Source organism: Danio rerio, chromosome 14 (assembly GCF_049306965.1).
Source record: "Danio rerio strain Tuebingen ecotype United States chromosome 14, GRCz12tu, whole genome shotgun sequence".
In the NCBI taxonomy this organism is placed as follows: Eukaryota; Metazoa; Chordata; class Actinopteri; order Cypriniformes; family Danionidae; genus Danio; species Danio rerio.
This window is the reverse complement of record NC_133189.1, coordinates 27,538,822-27,564,046: the sequence shown is the minus strand read 5'-3', so window position 1 is coordinate 27,564,046 and position 25,225 is coordinate 27,538,822. Positions and strand designations below refer to the sequence as shown.

General features: G+C 36.2%; 1 protein-coding gene across 17 annotated transcripts in view; it reads right to left on the bottom strand.

Moving 5' to 3' along the window:
• enox2 (ecto-NOX disulfide-thiol exchanger 2) overlaps window positions 1-25,225 on the bottom strand; it is a 403,527-nt gene that overhangs the window by 207,158 nt on the left and 171,144 nt on the right. For 16 of the 17 annotated variants that reach the window (XR_012389699.1, XR_012389696.1, XR_012389700.1 and 13 more), the window contains one exon: window positions 2,509-2,652. Coding sequence is in view for 7 of the 17 variants with exons in the window: in XM_073921806.1 (XP_073777907.1) it covers window positions 2,509-2,652 (144 nt within the window). In the remaining 10 variants the exon portion in view is untranslated. Of the gene's footprint in view, window positions 1-2,508; window positions 2,696-25,225 lie in introns of all 17 variants that reach the window. The other variant, XM_073921808.1, reaches the window with a different exon arrangement.

Below are 25,225 nucleotides of genomic sequence, written 5' to 3'. Positions count from 1 at the left end.
TATAATTGTAAATGGACAAAATGATGGTGATGCTGTCAGGGTTTGCTTGTATTCCACTCATGTTGTCTTCATTTTCTTTCTTCTTCTTTTTTTGTCTTAGTTCATATGTACACAATGTTAAAGCACTATATATGTTGTGTTGTTAGTCCTGTTGATTAATAAATGTATTTTTTTCACTATATAAATAAATAAAAATAGAAAAATGTCTATTTTGTGTGACACATTAAATATTGCATTGTTAAATACTGATTTATTTTAACAAGTGAACAAATTAACAACATAACTTATTAACAGAACATCTTCACGCATCTGCAGTGTTACCAACAGCTTAAAAAATGCTTTTTAAGGATGACTGAATCCTTTTCAAAAACCAGCATAGGCTGTTTTTTCCCATCCTACAGTATGTTTTTATTCTTTCGTCAAACAAAAATAACAGGCTGCCTCAAATCGATTCCTCCACGGAAAATATTATATTAATTAATGCTCCTCAGTTATTCTTACATCACAAACCTTTGTCAACATTTTTAATAGAAGTCATTATTTAAAAAATTATGTCTTGAGCGTCAGATTTTACCTTAGAGCTGGTGTGCTTTTATTTCCTCTCTTACTCCCGGTTCATGTGTGCGTGCTGTGTGTGATGCAAGACAATGACAAGGCTCATATGTTGACTTTTTGTAAAGTATAGGCTACTACAGCATATACATATTTAGTTGTTTACATTAGATATTGGATTAATTTGCATACATGTTTTATAAGCTATAAAATAAAAACCTCAGTATGGTGCAGTTATCATTATGCAAAAATCAAGAAAATCTTTGGAGTTTGATTCCTAGAATATGTGATACTGTAATTTTCCAAAAGGAAAAAAAGGTTGGTTTGTTGGTTGTACACTAAATTACTAAAACTATAACTTATTTGTTGTGTTTATGAGTGGTGCCGGAGCGCACTCCGACTTTGTGGCCTGCTTGTTTTTAAAGCAGCGCACAATTATGAAAGTTTTGTTTTCAGAAAGTTTGTGAATTAAAAGTTTAGAACTTGATTAGAATCTAAATCAATTTATATTCATCTGAATCAATTCTGAGTCCTAATATATATATATATATCAATTTTGTACAGACAATGGATATATGCTTTAAAATTGTTATTTGAGCCCGGGATTAAACTTTCTCTAGTTTGAGTGAAACAATGTAGTTTGTACCCTATTAAGTGACCTATTTTGTTCAAACTAAATATAACTGACAAGAAGGATCATTCACATTTAAAATGAAAATGCATTTCCCTCAGTAGCCCTTACATTATGCTCCATTATGCTATAGACAAACATAAAACAGATATAACAGATTCAGTGTTTTGTTGGATCTGGCAGCTAATGTTCTCTGAGCAGGATGTTACTGTCCATTAAGTGTCTAGAACTCCTGGCTAGAGTAGATGCTCAGTTTAAATCCACATTGGATTCTTCACGGGTCACCTGGTGTAGGACATGCACTGGTTGTGTCCTGCAGGATGTGTGACAAAGCTCCCAATTTCAGGACTGTTTTCATTGTATCCATCAGCAAGGAATTTAACTACAGAGATATTGTACTTGCAATAAATTTACAGTTAATAACTCCAGCAGCTTTGGAAAAAATAGTAACAAATGTGCTGTAGCATTAAATACGTCTAAACGCATCAATATGGATCAAAAATATACATAGCAACATCTGTTTTGTGGTGCAGGGCCATATCTATAGCCATGCATGTGTATTTTTTTTATAAATGCTAAAGAGGAAAAAGACTTTCTAATGAACATCAACTATTAATCTGATCCAATTAAGTCTCCCTGACAACCAGAAACATAAGAGTAGCTTTTCCAAGATCCATTTCTTTTTCAGCTAATCATAATTCAATTAATTAGTGTGCCATTAACATTATCATGAATATAAATGGTCTTCATTTAAGCCAACCTGTAATAGAAAGGTTTTTAAAAAAAATCCCTGGGCGTCACTTTTCAAGTGTGTTTCTGAAGGTCATCAGCAGCAGACAGAGTCTCTCTTCATGACTGGCATATATCCAGTGGCTCTCTAACTCTCCTCTGCACATTAAAAATACACACAGCAAACTGAAACTTATAATTGTGATGAGATACAAGCAAGAATGCCTGAAACTCTATGGAAATAAGGACTGCTTGTTTATTTGTTCACCCACATTATTTTGTGTTGTATTCCATGTGTATTTTAATTAAGTTTTCGTTTTTATTAACCTCATAAATGTTCATGTCAAATTATGATATCAAAGCAAGCGGAAAAGTGGAAATACCCCGAGGTTTCTGTTCTGACGTTTTAATGAAGGCGATAATTTGAAGTGAACATCTCACAGAATACAGCGGACCCTCAGGCCTTCACCTCCCACATTCAAAGGTCAAGAAAAGAGCAACAGCAGAAATAACAATGTGAATAGAGTTAACGACTGGGGGGCTTGATGAGTGTGAATGAGTGTGGTTTGGGGCTTAGAGGAAATCATTAAGCCTACCTGGAGGAAGGTTGGGTCTCTTTCTCTTTTTGCTGTTTTCTGTTCCGTTTTCCAGTGGACACTCAGAGACCAGAGGACCATTGGAGCTGTTGAATTGTAGCGGTTCGTTGTTTGTGGCAGGATCAAAAGGCAGCGGATTTAGACCTGCAGAGGAAAAGAACAGATAAACTTGGTGAGTTTGATCATTCTGTCAGGCATTCTGATCAGTCTGGATTGTGCTTTCTTCCTTTAAACACAAAACCATGTTTCAACTTCTTCTTCTTCTTTGTCAATTTTAGCCCCAAATTCAAAGAGAAAAATAATGTTTGGTGGTCAAACACAAACATAAATCGATCAACTCTACCTGTTTCTTTACTACTACCTATAGCACTAAATGAACATAAATTCAAATCAGACACATTCAGGCTTCAAGCATCAGGTATATTGAAAGATATGGAACAACCTACCAAAATATTCATTAGCTCTCATGTTTTCAGCTTCAACCACAGAAAGTGGCTAATAGAAAGGATTAAGCTTTCTGGAATACTTGACCGTGATTTGTCAGTTGCAAAAACCCAAGGTATTTTATTCAGACAAAACAACGACTGAATAACAAAGGCTCACCTGGGTACATCAAATCAACTTGATTTTGAGAGAAAACATTCACGTCCAGGGGTTAACGCTAAGTATTTTTACTACTGACCTGATCGGGCCAGTGGTTCAGATCTTTACTTGCCCTGACAATGTCTGTGAATCTAGAATAATTTTTTTTTTTCATGTTTTAAAATTCAAAGTGTCATGAAAACAAAAAGAGCAGTATAGAAAACATGCAGGTATTGTATTGCAGTTGGAAATTATTTAACAAAAGGTGGCTGACTTGCCAAACTAACAGCAAACTGCAAAACATCAATTAATTTTTTTGCCATGTTGTATCCTGTAAATGTCTGCTTTCAAGACATTAAAAACAGACATTTGCGTTTAGCCTCATAAGTTGATGTTTCTTCCATGTTACTGTCTCTTTACTATACTGGCTGTTACCAGATTATGGAAAAAAACAACTTGCTCAAAACATCCAATCGGATAAAAGGAACTGAAAATCAATATGGTGTTTACAGCATCACAGAGAAGCTACATTTAAAGGCTTAAAAGCACAAACTGTTTCTGAATTCTAAAACTGTATTTTCATGCATGTTTTTCCCGAGTATCTCTAACGCTGACCCTGGGCCACCGGGCAGTCCTTATTGTTGACCCCTGGCATCTACTGTATATATACATACATTTACATTCATATTTATATACTTTCCCGCCACACTTTTTGCTTTTGACCATTTTGCAAGAAAAACTATTGACTAAATGAATCATAGATAAATTTGTGAATAAATTATAGATTAGTGTATGCTCCATTTAGCCATTTTTTTATGCCAGCTATTCATTTTCTTACTGTCTGGTGCCATATTATGACTAATAGATACAGAAGGTTAGTACATGCTCCATCAGCTCTGCGTTGGGTTACCAATAAGCATATTGGGCTTTATTTTGCAATAACAATCGCCAGCAAGTACTTTAACCCTTTTTTATTTTTAAACACAGGTCAGAAATCATGTGAATGATCAATTAATTTAACTGAAAGTTTTAAAAAGAAAGAAAGATGATGCATGAATGAATGAATGAATGAATGAATGAAATAAAATGCTATTTTACTTTTTACAATATTTCTCACATGGTAGTGATAACTTAATAACAAAGTAAATAGTTTGTATGATCAATATAAAGAAGAAGGTCTCTAGATTTTTTTGTGGGCCTTTGGTATCAAAAAGTTCAGTCAAGCTCGTTACACACCACAAAAAAAATATATATATATATATTCCTCACTTTAAATCTCAAGTGATTAAAACCTAAACTTTTTTCTACTTAAAGAGAGCTCCTTACATTATAAATGTACACTGTGTGTCAAATGTATACGGTAAAAGAACAGTCAACGTGCAAACAGTCTGAAGTAGTACCTAAACTACCCAAAGTGGAAAGAACTGATTAAAAGTTTCCTATGTTTCCGTCTAGTCTGCTAGAGAATGATTCATGAAGTGAGGACAGAAATGGCCCTTTAAGACTAATTTAATGGTGTAGCTTCATTTCAATGGCGGCATATTTCTGCTCTGAAAGCCACAAAGACAGGATTATCCACACCACACATTCTCCTTCTCATTCTTTATTAACCCCTCCGTGAATTCCATTACAGAAATTGACTGCAGGTTCTGATGCTAAATTAAGCAGTGTTCTTGAGACAGCAATCAATACCCAAGGGCTCCCTCCATTTCCGTTTTAGACATTCAAAAAGAGAGAACAGATTCAACTATGCAGTGAGCATTAGAGTCAACAATACTATCAAACTAAAGATGAAACCACATAAAAAATGTAATATCACAATTATAGGGATCATGGTTATGGGTAAAATGAGCTGAAAATGCCCAAAAATAAATGTACATGCATGCGTACACAAAACACACACCTGAAAATTTAAAGAATAATAATTTTTTAACAATAATTTTGTGAGCATAAACACCATAAACATTAATCCCTGTGAACATATTCTTTGTAAACAGTAACTTAAGAAAATCAAATATGCGTATAAAAACGACACAGTTACAGCAATATACATGTAAAAATACAATCCCTTCAGCAGCATTTGATTCATACAATGACCTCCCCAGGAATACACACATTAACATTTCTTGCTTTACTCAAATGCAAGATGATGTGATTTGTCTCAGTTATTGAATGCTTTTGAAATTGCATCAAACTATTTATAGTGTTATTTATAGTGCTCTTATGTCCAGTAAAGGATATTATAGTTCAGCGTTTTTAAATAAGTTTCTATTCTGTCCTTTTTTTTAAATTTGCTCTTCATTTCAGGGTAGTTTTAGTTTGTTTGATTAATGGTTTTGTTAGTTTTAGTGTCTATTGTATATTGTAAAGACACTTCTATTTAGTTTTTTTACATTTAGTTTCAATATTTGTTTTAGTTTATCAAGAGTTGACAGAACACATCCAGAGTCGACCAAACCAAAAATTTATGTTTGTTCAGCTTATTTGAATTTGAGTTTCGTTTACTTTTTTGCTTTTCGCTTATTGTGACTATTTTATATTTTATTTTAGTTAACAACAGGACTGCACAATATATCATTTCAGCATCGATATCGCAATGTGCGAATCCGCAAAGGTCACATCGTAAGATATGCAATGTTTTTACAGCTGTTTGTTCAAACTACTTGTTTAAAATAAGCTGAAGCAATACATTTCTTAAGTGTTCAATCCACTCAAATTTGTAAAAACTAATAAGATAACTTAATTTATGTTATCCCAACACAAAACAATTGTGTGGAACACAGCATTTTTTTATAGAAAAAAAAAACATGGCTTATCATTAAACAATCTGTAATCATCCCTTATACTGTATGAACTCTTTTTCTGCATGTGACTGCTGAGTTTTAAATCATTGGTTACACTTCCAGTTTGGGAAAATTCCAGTATTCACTAGAGTAGGGAGAGCAGGGATAAAAGTACCATTTGTCATAAAATAAGAAAATACAGAAATACATTTTTGCTGTGGTTACTAACTCATAAGTGTGGTCTATCAATATCAAGTGGTATTTTGAAAAAATGTAGAACAACTTCAAATTAATTCCACTTTAAACAAATTGCACATTGTTACTTTTGATCCATTTGGTAGGGAGAAAAGTAACACACGGGTGGGTCAAAAGTAACACAACAGTATTTACTAGATTTACTGGTTAATTTGGTTTATTTTAAACATATCTGAATATGACCCTATGGTAACAGTTTATTTTGATGGTCCATTTGAGTATTAGTAGACTGCTTAATATCTGGTGATACTGTTGCTAAACAGACATTCAACTGACTATAAGACACTTTGCAAGTACATGTTAACTTACACCAACCTTAACCCCAACCAGAACCTAACAGCCTACTTATAATCTAATGAGAATTAGTTGGTTTGTAGATGCAATGTAACTTTAATTCAACAAACGGACCATCAAAATAAAGTGTGACGGACCTTGTTAATGTTAACTACAAACATATTTTGTCCGTTTTTTAAGATAAAAAAACACACTGCAAACCGCATTTTCATTTTCCTTTTTTTTTTAAAAGCAATCCAACAACACAATGTGTTATTTACTTTTTTTACAATTTAAAGAAATATATATTATAGCAATATGCATTAATTTTATAAAATATATAAATCAAAACTCTGAAACTCTAATGTGGAAGTGAAAAATAAGGTATGGCAGTGGGACATGAATAACCATTCAAACCTGATTTACTTTAAACTGAAAAACTCAGACATTGTAAACTTAGAGTGGAAGTAAAGCACTCAGTCAAGTTAACATTATCTTGTAAATTGGTTTCTCACTATATATTAAACAAACTCGATTAATGTAACCATTTTGAAGTAAAAGGGTATGTTTTACTATAGCTTTTAGTGCAAGGGCATCGTCATCCTGGAATGTTGCTGTGTCTGACGTCACAGGGTTGGTTCCGTTCCCTCAGCTGAACAGATATAGTGAAACATGAACATGGAGACTGCAAAGCCTAGTTTAGCCCAATGTTTAATTTACAAAATAATGTAAGCTTGACTGACTGCTTCACTTCCACTTTAAGAATGTTATTGCACTAAACAACCTGTAGATTGGTTACTAGGGCTGGGCAATTCGGCCTAAAATCAAAATCTCGATTGATTGAACATTTTAACATGATTACAATTAATGAACAATTATTATTATAATTCATGTTTTTGCCCTCATCGTTCACTGGCAGGTTTTGTACAGTAAATATGCTCACATATTATAAGTGAGAGATTTTTGAATGAAGGGTGCATTACTTGATTTTAAAATAATTGAAGGAAACACACACTCTCTACTATCTAAGATTATTTATTGAACATCAACACTGAACAAATGAAATTAAAACACCTATGGTCTCAAATGAACAGTCATTTTTTTTTCTTATAAAGAAGTGAAAATAAAAAACTGAGAAACAAAATAAATCATTTTTTAATGTTTTTCATGTTAAAAGTATAAGGTGTAGGGTTCCTATAGAAGAGTAGGCTATGCAACTTCACGAAGGCTATGCCGGATCATACGCGTGTGCTCAACGCAGAAGTATAAACCAGCCAGAGCAGTGTTACGTGACTCCACACGCGGTAGGGAAAGTAATTTAAAAAATTGACCTTGAAAAATTTGTTTGATTAAAGGGTCTAAAGCAGTGGTTCTCAAACTTTTTTCACCAAGTACCACCTTAGAAAAAAATTGTCACTCCAAGTACCACCTTACGACGCTATTTTTTAACCAGTATTAAAAAATAGCGTCATAAGCCTAATTAAGCAGCTACAGGTGTGCACAGTTTAAAAACTATGCAGATTTATTCCTATTATTAAGAATATGTATTATCATCAGTCACTTTAAACATTTGAAATAGTCTGAACATTAACTGTGCTTGCAGATAAAAAAAAAAGTTTTTGTTAAAATGTGCTTTTAAAAGTTCATTAAAAAATAGCGTTGTTCTTAAAAAGTAAAAAGAAGACTGCTGTACTTAAATCTAAAGTATTCATTGTAGCCTATTCATCAAAAGCTGGAGATGTTGCTTTTACCTTATAAATATAGGCTATATGTCACATTCCTACACTTTCAGACAAATCTTGAAATATATGTGAAATGTACATATGACAGGGTTTATACAGGCACAGCCTAATGAAAATCAATTCCAGCACCTATTTTTTTTTTTTTCAAGACTGACATGTATTGAAGACCTGAAAAGTATTCTCAGCAACCCATAAAACATTGCATAGGAATAGATACAAATAAAAAACATAAAAATAATATTAAATAATCATATATTAATAATATAATAAACCTGCACTAAATGCTTGTGAATTTTTTTTTGTACTCAAGGAAAAATACTATTACACTGCTAAAATAACACAAATTTTAGTAAATAATATTAATATTAGGTAAAAGTACAAAGTACTCTTTTAAAAAGTACTAGTTGGTTACTTTTGAAAAAAAAAATCTGATTTTCATTATGAAATAACTTTTTTTACGTCGAAACCTGATTGAATGGTTTAATTGCTTAAATCCCAAAGCTACATGTATAGGAAATTGCACTAACAAAGAAAGTATGGTCGATTTTTCCTTTCATGACAATTAATCTTTTTCAATAGCACTGGTAAAACTACCAAATAATCTTTAAGGCCATAGAGACACTTTTTGCCCATTTTTTTAAACGATATTTACAAGCTTTGAAAGGTTTAATTGAAGTATATGGTAAAAAGATTTAATTTAGCCTTTTATTTACATATTTTACACTATTTTTCTTTACAATATGGCACATTTGTTTCTTAAAAAGCTGTACATCACATGTAGATTTTATTTTACATTTAACCTAATCTAAAATAGAAACTTAAAAAAAAATACAAGTACACTGTCAGTAAAAAAAAATAAAATAAAACAAATGACTTCATTTTACTTGAGGTATTTGAAATATGACGACACTACATTTATCAAAGCAGTGCTTTAAGAGCCTTATTGTTATTTTGATAAAAAAACAATAAGTAACAACGGATTGCTTTGAGCTGTAATGCTTTAAGACAGATCAGAATACAGCTAAATGTATAAATCACACAAATACCTCATCCAGAAACATTTCCAGCATAATTATTTTGTCGTAAAGAAAAAAAAAAATACACCTTTGCTAAAAGTAAATTTCACTTCACAACACAGCCAAATAAGAAGACCATTAGCATTGTCATCGATCAAGTATCAATCTATTAATTTTTACTAATACTACTAATACTTAATAACTTTGAATACTTTTGACTAAATTTAGTCAAGGAACAAAGATAAATAATGTCTACTTTAATAGTGAAAAGATCGCGATTGTATTCAATCTGAGCACACAGGCGATCCTGAGAGGACTTGCAGTTCATTTAAAAAAAAAAAGCCTATTTAAAAGCTCACATATCTGTTTTAGCGATTTGCGTACATGAATGCGCTCTCGTGTTAAAATAAAGCACTCGCCACATTTGCAGAAATGAGTTATTGCGCAATACCTGCATTCCCGCGCCGCCATTCAGAATGTATTTAGAGGAGTGACAGGTCAGAGGCGAGTCGACTGGCTGTCGGAGAGCGAAACGTGCTTGTAGATCATCAAAAAGACAGGAAATATGTCCGCGGTTTAATTACTCTGCTAGACATCACTATAGAGAAAACATCCGAGAAGCATTAATCCAACAAAACATTTGTTTTTAAGTTGTTTTTTTCTATCTCTGCAACACAGAAAGCATTTGTCCCGCCCTTACGTTTCACGCAACTAGACAAGGTCGACTGTGATTGGCCATTTTTCATGTCAGTCAAATCACGCTTCAGAATCAATTCTTAAACTTCGGGAAATGATTTATAACAGCTTATGACACAATGCACTAAAATAAACATTCTAAGCAAAGCGTTGTGATCGTACGCTTCACAAAACAGCCAATGCTGATCACATCGATGTTATATTACGCATTAAAGGATTAAAAGTGTTAATTGTTTCTTTCATTGTTCAGCGGTTCCTCCGCATACCACTAGGAGGAAGCCCGCGTACCACTAGTGGTACGCGTACCACAGTTTGAGAACCACTGGTCTAAAGGGTCTTGATTACTTTTAAAAAAGAGAAACACAACTTTCGAGAAAAAAGAACCGCTACAATAATGTACTTTCTGCACTTAAAAACTGAAATTTGGACCTAACATGGACATGGTCCTGAAATCAGGTAATATTTGGGAGCTTCATCAAGAGTTGCATGCTGAATGTCCTGTTATAGCCTGGAAAGCAAATGTCAGGGCTTTGAGAAAATCGCTTTGTTACTGTCGTCTCATGTTACTTTCGTCCCCGCTCTCCCCTACCGTAATATTCAGTATATGTCCATATCATTGCTGTGGAGAACTTGTATGATTTTTCATAGTCTTCTGAAAGTAATTAGTTAATTTAAATAAGTTTCCACTTAATATTCAATAGATGAACTGTGAGAATAATAACACCACCTCTTTGTACCCAGTTTTGTTTTTCATTCCCAGGTTAATATACAGGTACACTATTCCCATAATTCAACCAAAGCATTACGGGTCAGGAAAACAACATGGCTCAAGATGGATCATTGAAAGTTTTAACAGCAACACTACTATATTCGTAACTTCCTATCCCATCGTGCTTTACGTGTTGTTTAGAATGCAGAGTGATGTCTGAGATACACTTCTGGTCGGTTTTCATGAAATATTCATCACGCCTCTCGGTTTACATTGTTTTGCTTTGTATTATTCGCCTGAAGGATACAGAGGTATGAGGCTGGGGGGCTGTCACTGCATATCCCATATGATGAGAGAAATAAAGCAAGAGAAAAGCAAAGGGGGAAAAAAGAGAGACTGACACCAAGTTCAGAGGGCACGGCTCAAAACTCCACGTCATAATCTGCCAAATCAGCTCTCTGCAGTGCGCAAACTCTCCAAAATCACACCACTCATGCGGACAAGGAGGCGAAGGCAAGACTGTTGAGAAATGGGATCTGAATGGAGAAGCAATAGAAAGGCAACTGAGTGTGAAAAAGCAGATAAGTAAAGTAGAATATGGAATATGTGACAGAATAGCAGCACTGCAGAATGACAGCTTGAAAAAAAGACAGGGGAGGACGAGAAAAAAAATAAAAAAATCGGGTGGCTGAAGACTAATTTAAACAGTGCCGAACAAGCCATCCAAGCTCTGGCTGATGCTGCGTGTGCTACTGCAGGAATGAGAAGTTCTTGGCATGTAACGAGTTGTTAATGAAACAGGAGGAACATGTTCAGCAATGATTCATTCAGTCCAGATCAAGCCTGAGAATGACATGAGCTGGAAGGGATGAGCGGTGTACTGAATATTTATAACATTTTGGTGATGACTTTGTGCAAAAAAAAATGTTTTAAAATCAACAGTATTTATTGAGTCATTTTATACTTCAGCAAATGTTTAGATGTTTGAAAAAGAATAACGTTTGAATAAATCAGAACCACACAATTTCCAGAAAATAAATCTCACTGTGTCATGTCTATCTGCAAAGGCACAAGTACCCTGGTAAACAGATATATTGTTCTGACTTTATTTTAGGGTTTAATTATCCTTATTATAAAAAATAATAATAATAAACTATCACTTGTTCCACAATATAATTCTGATTTACTACTTATAAATAGTAATATGGTTTGCTCTGTTCCACCCAGGCTCATTCTGAAAACTTACCTCTATATATAAATATGGAGAGTGGCAAATAAGTCCCAAGAGCTACTTTTTTTTTAGTTTTTGTTTTCACAAATCTTCCAGAGACCACTGTGTCTACTTTTAGACATCTCAGATTTTTCTTGTGAGCGCCATTTGCACCTGCTCTTCTGATGTTAATCCACTAGAAGTCACTGTTGACTAACTAACTGACCGAATGACCGATCGACTGACCCACCCTCCTCCCACCTTAAAACCAACCAAAAGTATTTTCAAAAGCACCGACTGACCCGCCCACCCACTTCCTTAAACCCAATCAACAATTTTAAAAAAGCAATCCAGAAAAAGAAAAGCCCTTGCCTGATTTTTACCACATTTTTTGATTTTACCACATATTTACTTGTTTATTTTTATTTTTGGCTTCTGTTTTTGTCTTACCCGCTTTTTGGAATCGTTCTTTACCAGACTCAAACCCTGTTGTCATGGTCAACTCCTCTCTGCATTTCAAGTCCACTGACCTACATGGCAGGTAAGCTGGTAATAAGGGGAAAGCCTCAATAAGGGGGTAAGCAGTAGGCGAGAAAAGGAATGGCGTCATACCGCCCCATAGCGTTCGTTTTAAAAATAAAATGTAGCCAGAAGTATGGCTTCATTGCATTTTTAAACCAAACACTACATGGCGGTATAATTCGCAGTTTCCATAATTGTAAATAACGTTATGTTTTCAGAATGAGCCTGAGCTGGTTTTGTTAATGTTAGGTTTATGCATTGGATAGGATTATGTATGTAGAACGTACATCATAAAAAATAATGAACAGCCAATAGGACAATGATAATCATATTAAACAACTCGACAATAGTGAAAATTGGTCTAGAAATTTTTATTTGATCCCACTTGATATTAGGTGGCCTTAACTAATATGCATGTACACTGAAATAAATTTTTTGTTACAATGTACTTATTGTGTAAATGTACTTATGATCAATTAAATAAATGCATCTAATTACATTTGTAAATACACTGTTGCTCATCCCTTAAACCTACCTATACTACTAAACTGGTCCCTAACCATACCCTTATCCCACCCTACGACCACCAGAAGTCTTCTGCAAAGCATTACAAGCACAGTAAGTACACTGTATTTATGTTTTAATGCAAGTACTTAGTAGTTTAAGGTGCAGTAGGTGATTGTCTACAGAAACATTTTTTTGTTGTGCTGGTTGAAAGTCTCTTCACATTTCAATAGCGCTGTTTAAAGTAAATGATCTAAATGTGTTTATGTAAGTTGCTATTCGGTATAAAGCATTCAACTAAAAGATGTTCATCCAATCAAATATTGTCAGGCCAACATCTACCATAATTCCGATGAGTAGCTCAAACTGTCTGTCAACAAATGCAGATTTGGACCTCTGCGCATTTCTGTTCACGCAGATCCACCATTCACGTGCACCCACCTGCATGAGCGCAGCGCGGTCACAACACGTGCAATCAAAAATGCTGTAAAATCAATTTGATGTAAAATCAAATGCTGAATTTAAACTTTTGAAAATCCTGAATCAATATTGGAGTTACTTTTGCACGCTGGAGGAAGGATGACACCATGGCTGAAGTATTACTGTTAGACAGGTAATGTCTGTTTTAAATCTATTTTAGTCACGTAGAGTAGAGTGTAGAGTGTGTTGTGTTATGAATGGGTTCACGGACGTGTTGTTCAGCTATTGAAATCTCCCGGCAAAAGTTTGATGTGACTATTTTCAGTTTTATAAAGGATGCCGATTTTGATTTCGTTTAACAAAAAAAATCAGTAAATATCGCTTCTCCGCTTAGCTAGCTTTATTGAGCTGAAGTTGCTTTTATATTCACATTGGTTCATTTTTTAACAATGACAGCCTTCCTATATTGTTTACCATGCTACTCTGAATATTTGCTCTAAAAAAGCAGGCACGTATGGCTTGGTATTACGTGTAATTCCTGCACACCCACTAACTGGCAAATGACATGAACTAGTGGGTTGTCTGCTATTGTCTCGTGGTGTGGAGGCGTGGCTTTGAATTACAGTCCCTTCCCGCCATCCAAAGATAATATGCTAAGCGATTAGCATTTTGGCAGATCACTTACTGCACTTTTAAGGTCTCCTAATATAAAGTGAGACTTTTCATTTTAACCCATTAAATCAGTTTTGTGTCTTTGTGAACAGAACATTTTAAGCTCTAAAATACAATAAATGTTTTCAGTCTAATTATCCAGTAAGCGAATGCACTCAAACAATCTGCTCAAATGTAAAGAAAAAAAAAATACTGATTACATCAGAGATAGCAGAAAGAACAGTTACTCATGGCCAGTTCTCAGAGAAATATTAATTTCAGTTCAGTTTCAATTTGGCTTTAAAATGCAAGCTCTGTCATATCTCTATGGTTTACGAGCCCTCACACAAAGCACTGTGTCGAATACAGGCTTATTAGAGCGCCAAAACTGCCCACTGCTTTATGTCTAAATGATTCTAAACTATTCAAAATAAAGACAGCTGCAGTGATGTACAGAAGTCGTACAGTATGAACATGTTCTTAAAAGCTCTAAACAAGTTATCTGCTGTTTACAACAACAATAGTTGTGAAAGTTTTTCATCATGTGTCCTTTGAGATGCATAAATGTGAAAATTTAACTGTTATCGGTATAGATTTTCAGTAAATCTAAAATTGGATTGGTGTGTTTTCTAGTCATATTGCCAAGCTATTATTATGATTAAAAAACACATGCACACACACAGTACAAACATACACTGGCAGTCTTAATTTATAGACACAGTAAAGCCTAGGACACACCAAGCAGATGTCAAAGAACTAGCAATCACCTCACAATGACTGTTTATGAGCCCAAAAAAAGCACATACACACTACACACAAAACAAACTAAATGGATGACTGTTGACTCAGGGTGCTTTCACACCTAGACTTTTGTTTCGGAACCTGGCACGTTTCCACCGGTAGCACGGTTCGTTTGGCATACTGTATGTGACACCAGAAATTGTGTTCGGATGCACACCAAAACAATTGGTCCGAGATCGCCTAAATGAGGTGGTCTCAGCTTGATTGAAATTAACTCTGGAGCAGATCGATTGTAGTGAGAAAGCAATATGGTCCAACGAACTAACAAACCAGGCTATATCACAGTATATTATGGATATGTAGAGAGAGAATGATGATAAGAGCGGGATTTCATCATTCCTACCGATAAATGTGCGTTTTCCGTCAGATACAAAAGTGAAGCACGCCGAACTATTAACCAGAACTGTTTATCTGTTAGGAAAATTGACCGAACTGCAGTCTTGGTTTAGCTGTTATCTCTCTCTATAAAGTAAAGCCTCTAATGCATATTTCTAGCCAACTGCTCTGTATGAGTAAGTTTTACCTCTGATTTATATTTGGTGACAATATCTGTGGGTGCCACTGTTCCAAATTAAAGGACAACTTTTCACATATATTGTCTAATTGCTCATTGTCATAAATAAAAAAAGGATATATGACAGCTGAGTGGAACGGAAAAATAAACCAAGGAACTCTGACCGATGTGAGGAGCATTTACTCACACGTGACTTGTTTTAACTATTTTGGTCCATTTAGAAACATTGCAGTGTGAAAGCGAACCACACCAAGAAGAAAAATAAGCATTGTAACAATTTTAATCCCTTTTTAGGACAAAACATTCAATTCACAGGTGTGAAAGCACCCTTAAACTAGAATGTGCTTCTCTGCCTATGTTAGAGGATATGGGGTTATGTCCTCATGCTCCGATTCGTAGCTGAACAGCCAGTCATAGCACTGAACAAGCTGACTCCTGCATTTGTGAACCAATGCATGGATCACACAAAACAAACTCACCCGACAGACACTCACTGGCAGTCTGACGTTACCCAACAGCAGACTGTCGGCCCTTAGAGATTGATTGAAGTCCACAGGCAAGCAAATCAAGGTCAAGAGTTCCCCAACTACAGTAGGAGGCCCATGGCCCATTCATGACCCCAAACAACTCTCCAGGCACACAGCACATATATATCTCTGATTGATGTTTCTTCCGGACATGCAGGACAAACTCAAGAGGAAACCACCAGCTATGACAGAAAGGCGGCACATAAACGCTAACCATGTTGACAGAGGCTATATATTATGGAAATAACAGGCGAAAGTCGATAAATGAAAGAACATCCAGTTCTGCAGAGCAAGAGCAAAAGATGACTGAAGCTAAATTCAATCTGAAGATCTGAATACCTGATCACAAGCAGCATCCCAAAAAAGATAGAAAAAAATAGATTAAGAGAGGCAGACAAAAAAGGAATTAGGTTGCTTTCTGGCTCTGACACTGTTCTCTTGCTGCAGATGGAAATGCTTCAATAGAGCCGCTGATGAGATTTAAATGAGTATTACTGTTCCTGCGACTGATGGCCACAAAGGAGAAAGACGGATGCAGATCACATACTCCGTGCAGCAGCAGGAGAACTTGCACAACACTCTCTTATCTTTGAAAGAGAGAGAGAGAGAGATGAAGTGAAAGATGAGGAGCGAAAGATGTGATGAGGGAAAGACTTTCCAGCATGCAGAATCTCGAGCAATTCCGAGCAGGGGACTCGTAGTCAGCCGGCGGCCTCTGACACCAAATGAAACTCATGCATTTATGGATGTGTTGAGGCAACGGATTTGATGAATGTTGCTCTATCTGTAACCTAAGACAAGTGATTCGCTAATGTGTTTACAGAGGAATTTTAAATGTCTCATCGTATCCAGAGACAAAATCGGGTACTTCGCATCAGGTGTGGCGTGATGATTTTTCTCATTCTTCTGCTCGCAAATACATTTCCATCACAATGTAACACTGTGCTTTAGAGGCCTGATGCATTCCCACCTCACCTTCGGGCCTGTGGCTCTTGATTTGAGAGAGGACCATTGTGTGCTCATAAACAAGACAAGACAAACTGTTTTGGGGGGGAACATAATCGCCTCTGTGCTCTTCTACCCACAGTGCAAGCAGGAAATGTCAACGTGTTAAGAGGGGAAAGTTTCCTTTTTATTGTTTACTCTCTCTTGTACAAGTTCACGCAAGTCTCAGGGTACAAAAGAGACTGAAAACTCTAAAGTTGTGTGGATTCATTAAATAAAGCAATCCTTTCTGTTTGCCCTCATGAGATGATTGCAAAGGTTACTGTAAAACAAAAGTGTGTCAGAAGCTGTCTGCATAGTTTCATAATGTCTCATGGAACATTATCAGCAATATATCACAGTGCCAAGACATCTGATTGTTTCACAAAACTGTGGCATTTTTCTTGTTGTATCAACCGTTTCAAAAGAATTTCATTATTAAACTTGATCTGTTCTAATATAAAACAGCACTTAACACCATTTTCAGATCAGATGACTCAAATCTAATGTAAAATCTGTTCTGGTACTGTGTTTATTTACACTTGAGCATGGCATGATTCAGCGTTTTTAAGCATCTCACAATGGTTTCTTTCACAATGAATGTAATTTACAGTAGGCCCAATCCCAACTCTACCACATAGCCCTTCCCCTTACCCCTACCTCTCGCTTTGTGCATTTACATGAAGAGGTGTGGATGTCCCAATTCTCCTTAGATTGAAGGTGTAGGGCTAAACGAAAGTGCTTGAAACTGAGATTTTCTAGGACCACACTAGAAATCAAGGGGAATACACCATCTACAAAGAGTATATGGCTGTGTCAGGAGATGCACAAATGGTCAAAAAAGTACTTTTTGGCATTATTAAGTATTTTTACAACAAGCAAACATATAACTTACCACATTATTAATAACAGTATTTGTGTTTTACGGTCATGCTTTAAAAAAAAAAAAACACTTAAATAAGAAAGCCTACTAAATTTGGCTATCTATAGTCAATAATAATAACTCTTGTATGGTAGTACAACATACTGTACTTTCACATTTGACACTCGAATAACCTGTTAGAAAAGTCTAGTGGCTGCAAATTACCTTTTTACAGTGTCTGGTATAACATTAATGTTGTTTTCTTGTGTTGACATTGATGAATATAGCCACTGCATAAGTAATAGGGATGCAACGGTTCTCGGTAAAAAAAATCGTATCGTCCCTTTGCCCTCCCACGGTTCGGTGCACCCTGTGATCTGTGGTTTAGGATTTGCATTATTAATATTGGATTGGTGATAAAAACAATTAGCACAAAGCAAAAAGTTCTGCTTTTGTGCACTTCCGATACAGTGCAAAAGTGCAAGTGAGACCAAAACAGCACATTGCCATCAGTATAAAAATAGACAGACAAAAAAAAACTAAAAATAACCAATGCCGATTTTATATGTTGTTGCAAAAATGTAATCTAAAAGCCTGGATCAGTGGTCACTAACAGGCAGCTAAGAGGAGGTCTGTGTCCAGACCCAGAAGCCTCCCATACGGATGTGAATACTCTATAGAGGTAGCGCAGGTCTGTTACTTCAGTCCCGCCCCCACTGAGTGTTATCTCATCTGATCATTCCCACTGCTTATTCAATCTGTTTACCTGTTGTCTGCTATGAAAAGTTTTCTTCTCGACTGACTGTTCCCGTTGAATTAAGGTAAGAGGCAAACACTCTCTCTTTGACTAAATTTTATTCACTACAATGGTTCTGATAAGTGATAACAGATTGTTAATAAAAATGTATTGTTGCATTGGTATCAATGTAATCAATACTCTAAAAGTGCTCAATTAATAAGATGTGTTGACAAAACAATTATTTGCATAATTGGATGAGACGGTTCGCACTTTTTTAATCTATGGTTCTTAAGCATTTTATTTGAAAATTTTCAAATTGCCCTAAAATTAATGAGCAAACATGTGCATATACAGTCAAGTGTGTGAGGCCTGTAGCATTGACAGTTGTTTGTTACCAAACTAATATGTATATTGTTCTCTGAATTGTTTAGTAACTATTTTTTTTTTCTAAGCATAGCACAAAACTGTGATACATATCAAACCGAGAGTAGCAGTTGCACCTCTAATAAATACACATTACAGTTATGGACATCGTTATGGAAACATGACATTGTTACCTTCTGTGACTTCCTGAAAATAAATACCGAAATAATAATGCAACTGGAATAACTACAGAGTCACAATCATCAATCTCATATGAAGTAAGAGCTTGTATGACCTGTGAGGTTGCCGTCCCATTGCTAGGGGTGAATTAGAAGCCCTTCCCCCTAACACTCTATTTCAAGGGCCAATGGGATGGGCTAGAGGTTAAAAAAATGAATTGGGATTGGGCCTAACTATCTGCATGTGTTCTGTGTTAACATGCATTTGGGCAAATTGATAAAATGCTTTTCCCATTGTGAACATTAAATAGACAATCAAAACTAAGTAGAGGTCTGTCACAAATCAATGAAAAAATAACTTGTAGCTCTAAATTGTGTTTTCTAAGTCCTTTAGATTGATGCATATAATTTTTTATAAACTTTATTTTAAACTCTGATACTAGTATGAGTCATGTAGTGTGAGTCATAATGTAAAAAGAAACTGGAGCACACTAAGAACAACTAAGGAATGCCATGCACAAGGCCACAAGTTAGCAAGCCATTTGATTGTCACTTGGTACATGATTATGTCTGTTTGTTTTGCTCCCATCTTCACATAATCCATCAGCCAGGTCTTTCACAGCCAAACTTTCTCTCAGGTATGAAAAATGTTTCAATTACTCTTGTAAATGAGATGCTTTTAAACCGAGAGCGGCCTCCATATTTATACCAGCCTGCTTAATTAGGCTGGGTTTAGAGATCAATTCATTCTGAGGGTCTCCAGAGACTCAATACCAGATACAGAGATTACACTCAAAAGAGAATACACACAAACTAATTTATTAGCTAAAAAAAGGCTACCAGAAAATCAGTTTTGAGGATTTTAAGACAAAGTGCAGGTGGAAAAATTATGTCAAAGCCACATGGATTTTGAACTACCTCCCCAGATCCTCTTTTTTGTTGCGAATAGATGGATGAGTTGCCAAAGCAGTGTTTAACATCTGGTCCGAAACCCACTTCCCCTGTTATGCGAAACAACATTAAGGAAAATATCCCTCCCATGACGCTAGTAAAAACAAATAACAGCAGGCTGGTGACAGAAGGGGATTTGGAGGCAGAATGCAAGAGGACAGGCGGCACAAGAGACACATTTGAATGACTACAAAGTCTGGCCAAAGAAACCAGATATGAGACGTCAAGAAATCTGATTTAAAAAAAAAAACACACACACACACACACACACACACACACACACACACATATTTCCAAGGGGCACCAAACAAATCAAACCCGGTGACAGACTAAACATCCTGGAAAATGACTCAGTCCCCTAAAGGAAATGCTAATTAAACTTAATCACACACATGAAGGAATAGTCCAGACCGAGTCCAGATGAAGAACTTTTCTTCACTGCATAAAAAAAACCAAAAAAACACAATCATAAGCACATTCTTCAGTGAATCGTATTCCCTCTTGCATGTCACATCTCGCAATTCTACTGCCAGCCCATCTGACTGTCTTTCTCCCGGTGCTTCATTGATCCCATCCACGCTGAGCTGCAGTTGACAGTCACCGCAGCTGTGAAGCATCTGAGGCGTTTAACACCAGCCAATGGGCAACTCTGTAGTATTCGCAGCTGGAATAAATGAGAATCAATAATAGTAATGACAATACCAGCAGGGCTGACTGAGGTCTCATCCCTCCTGCTAAAGACTGTATTAGCAAAGCAGCGGAACATGCCTTGTTGTGCACTCTAAGGCTTTGAAACATAACCAATGCCCGAAGTTCTGTTGTATCGTATGAATAAACACAAATCACACTCTTACAGCCTTGGATTTAGCACCTCCTGGTGTGGCGGGCTGTTTTGAGCTGAACACATGCCATAGCTGGTGCCAAATTAGTTGGATCAATGCGGGAGCGTGGATAATAACATCTCTGGTGAGCAGAGATGAAACTGATTCTTGGTGACAGTCGGTGTGGTGTGGTCTGTGAATGCTGCTGTGTGTCATCAGTGGTTGGAGAGAAGCTCGATTTTCTCAGGTCTGCAATATCAAAGGCGAAGTCAGCAGGACAGGTCTCTCAGTGTGGACGCTGCCTGAAGGGGCGCCTACGGGGACTGGACTTGACAGAGAAGGCCTCAGAGAATCTTTACTATGGACTCATGCCATCCAGCACTGGTCTTTTAAGTGGTAATGAGGTAAACCACATGGTCAAGGTCATAGGGGTGGTTTAAAGATCTCAGGGTTTGAATGGAGACAGGATGACAGACCAAAGTTATGAATTATGAAACTATAGTAATGCTTAGTCTGTCATTTTATAACATTGCTTGTCCTTTTTATGGTCATCTTTACATTCATTTTGATATATTTTCTGTATACTATGAACTATTAAACTGTCCCTATAACATGTACAACAAGCAAGGCTTTTGATAGCATTCAAATCTTCTCATTTTTGCTGTAATTCCAGCGAGCACCCCTAAAACTGATAAGCAATGTCCTTTAAGTTGCATATGAAAAGCATCAAAGGTCAAAACTGAAGGAAAGGTCAACTAAAAGGTCAAAGTAAATGAAAGCATAAAGATACTGTGCTACACATTTGAGCTGTGCAGTGCAGACCGTTTATCAGTATGGAACAAAATGAGATGTTGTGTAGTGTGTTTATTTTATCTCTCTATATATATTTAATGTACTTGTTTAATTTTTTAAAATAAAATTTCAGATTATCAAGACATAAATGTTGGACTTACGGTCCTGTATTATGGAACAAACACAGAAAAAAATCAATGTAAAAAAGAAATCATGTGAACAATGGTACTTTAAAAAAAATCACTAAATCTGTTGTTGATAGGAACAAAGGCATATTCAACATCTGTGTGTTTACATATTTATTTGGCAGATGCTTTATCTAAAGTGCTACAAACTAAATTGAAGTTAAATATTAAATCAGTTCTTGCATTTGCTGAGATTCAAACTCACAAGCTTGGTGTTACAGTTTCATAATCTACTGAAAACTTTGTCATTTATTGCATTAGTTTAACAAATTAAATGTTTTATTTTTGTTTGATGCTGTTAATTAATACATTTTATCTATTTTGTAACTGGGCGACGCAGTGGTGCAGTAGGTAGTGCTGTCGCCTCACAGCAAGAAGGTTGCTGGTTCCTCGGCTGAGTTAGTTGGCGTTTCTGTGTGGAGTTTACATATTCTCCCTGCATTCGTGTGGGTTTCCTCTGTGTGCTCCGGTTTCCCCCACAGTCTAAATACATGCGGTACAGGTAAATTAGGTAGGCTAAATTGTCCTTACTGTATGTGTGTATGGATGTTTCCCAGAGATGGGTTGCGTCTGAAAGGGCATCCGCTGTGTAAAAAACGTGCTGGATAAATTGGCAGTTCATTCCGCTGTGGCCAGATTAATACCGATTAATTCATTCCGACCCCAGATTAATACAGGGACAAAGCAGAAAGGAAAATTAATGAATGAATGTTTCGTAACTGATGCTAGTATGGAGCCAGATTAGTTTAAAAATTAATACATTTACAAAGTTTAATTCATACAACGACAACACAAATTACATTTGCAAAATCCAATTTCTAAGTTCAAAACATGATTCGTAAATACACAGATCCAATTTGTCAATTAAAAACACAATTTGTAAATACACAAATTCAGTTCTTAAATACAAAACACAATTCATAAATACACAAATCCAATTTAAAAGTTCAAAACACGATTCATAAATACACAAATCTAACTCATCTGGTGAAAATATTTATGATTTTTACTTGCGAATTCACGAATTGTGTGTTGTGTTTTGAATTTACAAATAGGATTTTGTAAATGTGAATAGTGTTGTTGATGTATGAATTACATTTTGTAAATGTATTATTTTTGAGACTGACCTGGCTCTATACTGATGCAGTTCTTACCATCAGATGTACATATCCAATATCAAAACTAATGGTGGGCCGTTATCGGCGTTAACGTGCTGCGTTAATGCGAGCCTCTTATCGCGCTATTAAAAAATATTGCCGTTAATCTATTCTCAAAGTTGCTTTGGGAGCTGGGTCTATTGCTATGATGACTTTCACCTTGATATTGTAGCGCGGATGTATACCTGACCAGTGAGCCGTCTAACAAAAAAAAGTGCCCTTCTGAATCAATTCAGCAGGGTGCCTGATGCAGGATGCCTGACTTGTAACTGCAATTTGGCAGTTTCATTTTAACTCATGAATAGGGTTGGGAATCAATTGGGATTTCTTTGATACCGGTGCTAAATCAATACTATGTGTGTGTGTGTGTGGGTGTGTGTATGTGTGTGTGGTCCTTTACTGACAGCCGCGTGTGTAGAGCTTGTTGGAAAATAATTTGAAAAGTCCTACATGATGATAATAGTTTGATCGCAGTGATTACTTCAATAATGCCACTAATATATGCAAACTCCACATGTCTTAATTCCATTTCTGTTTAGTTCAGTTATGACTTTAATCAGATTAAGTCGATCAAAAATCGCTGTTTTGAGCTTGTGGGCCAGCAGTTCTAAATTCAAGTTGAACTAATTAAACAGTTAGTAAACACAAGTACATCTTATTGAACATCATTTATTTTCATCACCAATTATCATAGTAGAACAGTTTCTCAAGCAGTTTGTTATGAATTTTGTTAACAGGAGATTAGCCCCTGGTCTAATGCGCCACCTAGCTTGAGAAACTTGTTCTTAAAGACTTATTATTAGGGTAGCACACATGTTCTGAATGCCTTCGGCAGAATTCATATGAGCCATTTTAATGTAGATTAATTCTGAGATTAATCTAGATTAAAAAATTATCTATGCCCACCTATAATAAAAACATAGCTAATATTGTTAGCAAATGCACTTCTTACAAAAAATACTGATATTTTACATTTTATTATTATCAAAATGCCCAAACGTTAATCTGGAACTACTGTAAACACAATTTGCAAAGAGAAAACAGGAAAATGGCTTAAAATCTGGGCTGGTAACCAGAAGGTCATAGTTTTAATTCCCACAAGAAACTGATCCATGAACAATTAACACATTACACCAGGAGCACTTTAAATAAAAGCAACAAATAAGCAAATTAGGAAGCAATTGTTCTTCATGAATTTCTTCTCATTAAGCTAAGTGAAAGGTGGGAAAGTTTGTTCAGCTGCTTACATCCCAAAATTGTGGTGCAATTTATTCATTTGAGCTGAACGACTGCCTCCTAATCGATACCACCTGTGCAGAAAGCGTGATCAAAGCTTTCAGTTAAGGGTTCGAGGAGACCCCAGTTACACTGAGCGAGAAGTCTAGCACTACAAAAAGCCTTTCCAGAATCTGGCAGTTAAAGCCACTGCTACTCCACAGCCAAAGTGTTAAAGCATGGAGAAGAAGCACATGTACTGTAGCTCCTTACTGGAGACAGAGTTGTTAAAAATCGTTCCCCTCACAAGCCGAACCCCGGTTTTACACAGCGGCACCTGCTTTCAATGTTCCTAAGTGGTGTTTCTTCCCAGCCATCTTCCTTTTTACAATACAGATGTTATTAATACCAGCTGTGGCAATGCCTCATAAATGATTTATTCAAAGGCAGAACTACTTCCATCAAGTTCATTCAAACAGCGGAGGCCAGGAAATGGAAGAGGCTCTCCATGCTGGTCTGCAGAGCGCTGGGTGAGCCATTAATCTTCTGAAAGCTTATAAAAAACAACTTAACTGGGAGATCAAGCCTTGTCTATCTGTCTAAGAGACAGAGAGCGGGGCAAATGTATGTCACAGAGCATTACAGACTCCAACCTGACAAATTCATATGGACTTTTCCAGTCTCCGACATGGTCCAAAATGGAAAACAACCCACTTAATGCCCCACTGATGGGATTCCATGTCAAAATGTAATAATGCTGCACATTGACCTTAGATTAACGTCTTGACCTATCTTTGTTTTTGAGAACTAAGCATCAGGAAAAACTTTGTAGTCTTTCCAACAGTCAATCTTAGCCTTGGGAAAATTTGAATAGCCGCCTTGGGGAAGAAAGCACTTAGCTGCACATCCATACAGAGGTCACATTGTGCAGCTTAGCCAACAACGCACTAATATAATTGTACAAGGGTTACATTCTTGAGGCACTGGAGCGGTCAGATTCACACCGGGCAGCATCGTGCCGGCCAACAGATGTTGTGAAATAAATAATGGTGGGCATGGAGGGTTGTAATTTCTCAAGGTCGACTGGCAGCCCGTCCTTGCCTCTCTATTGTTGCAGTGACTGTGAGCAGCTCGGAGAATGGGATCCAAAATTAGCTTTAAGCAAGCACTATTCTACTTATGCCCCTGAGAGTGGTGATGATAAGTCGTCACAAGGCCTACGAGCAACACTCAGGAAGGCGCAGCGCCGGAATGTAGATCAGGG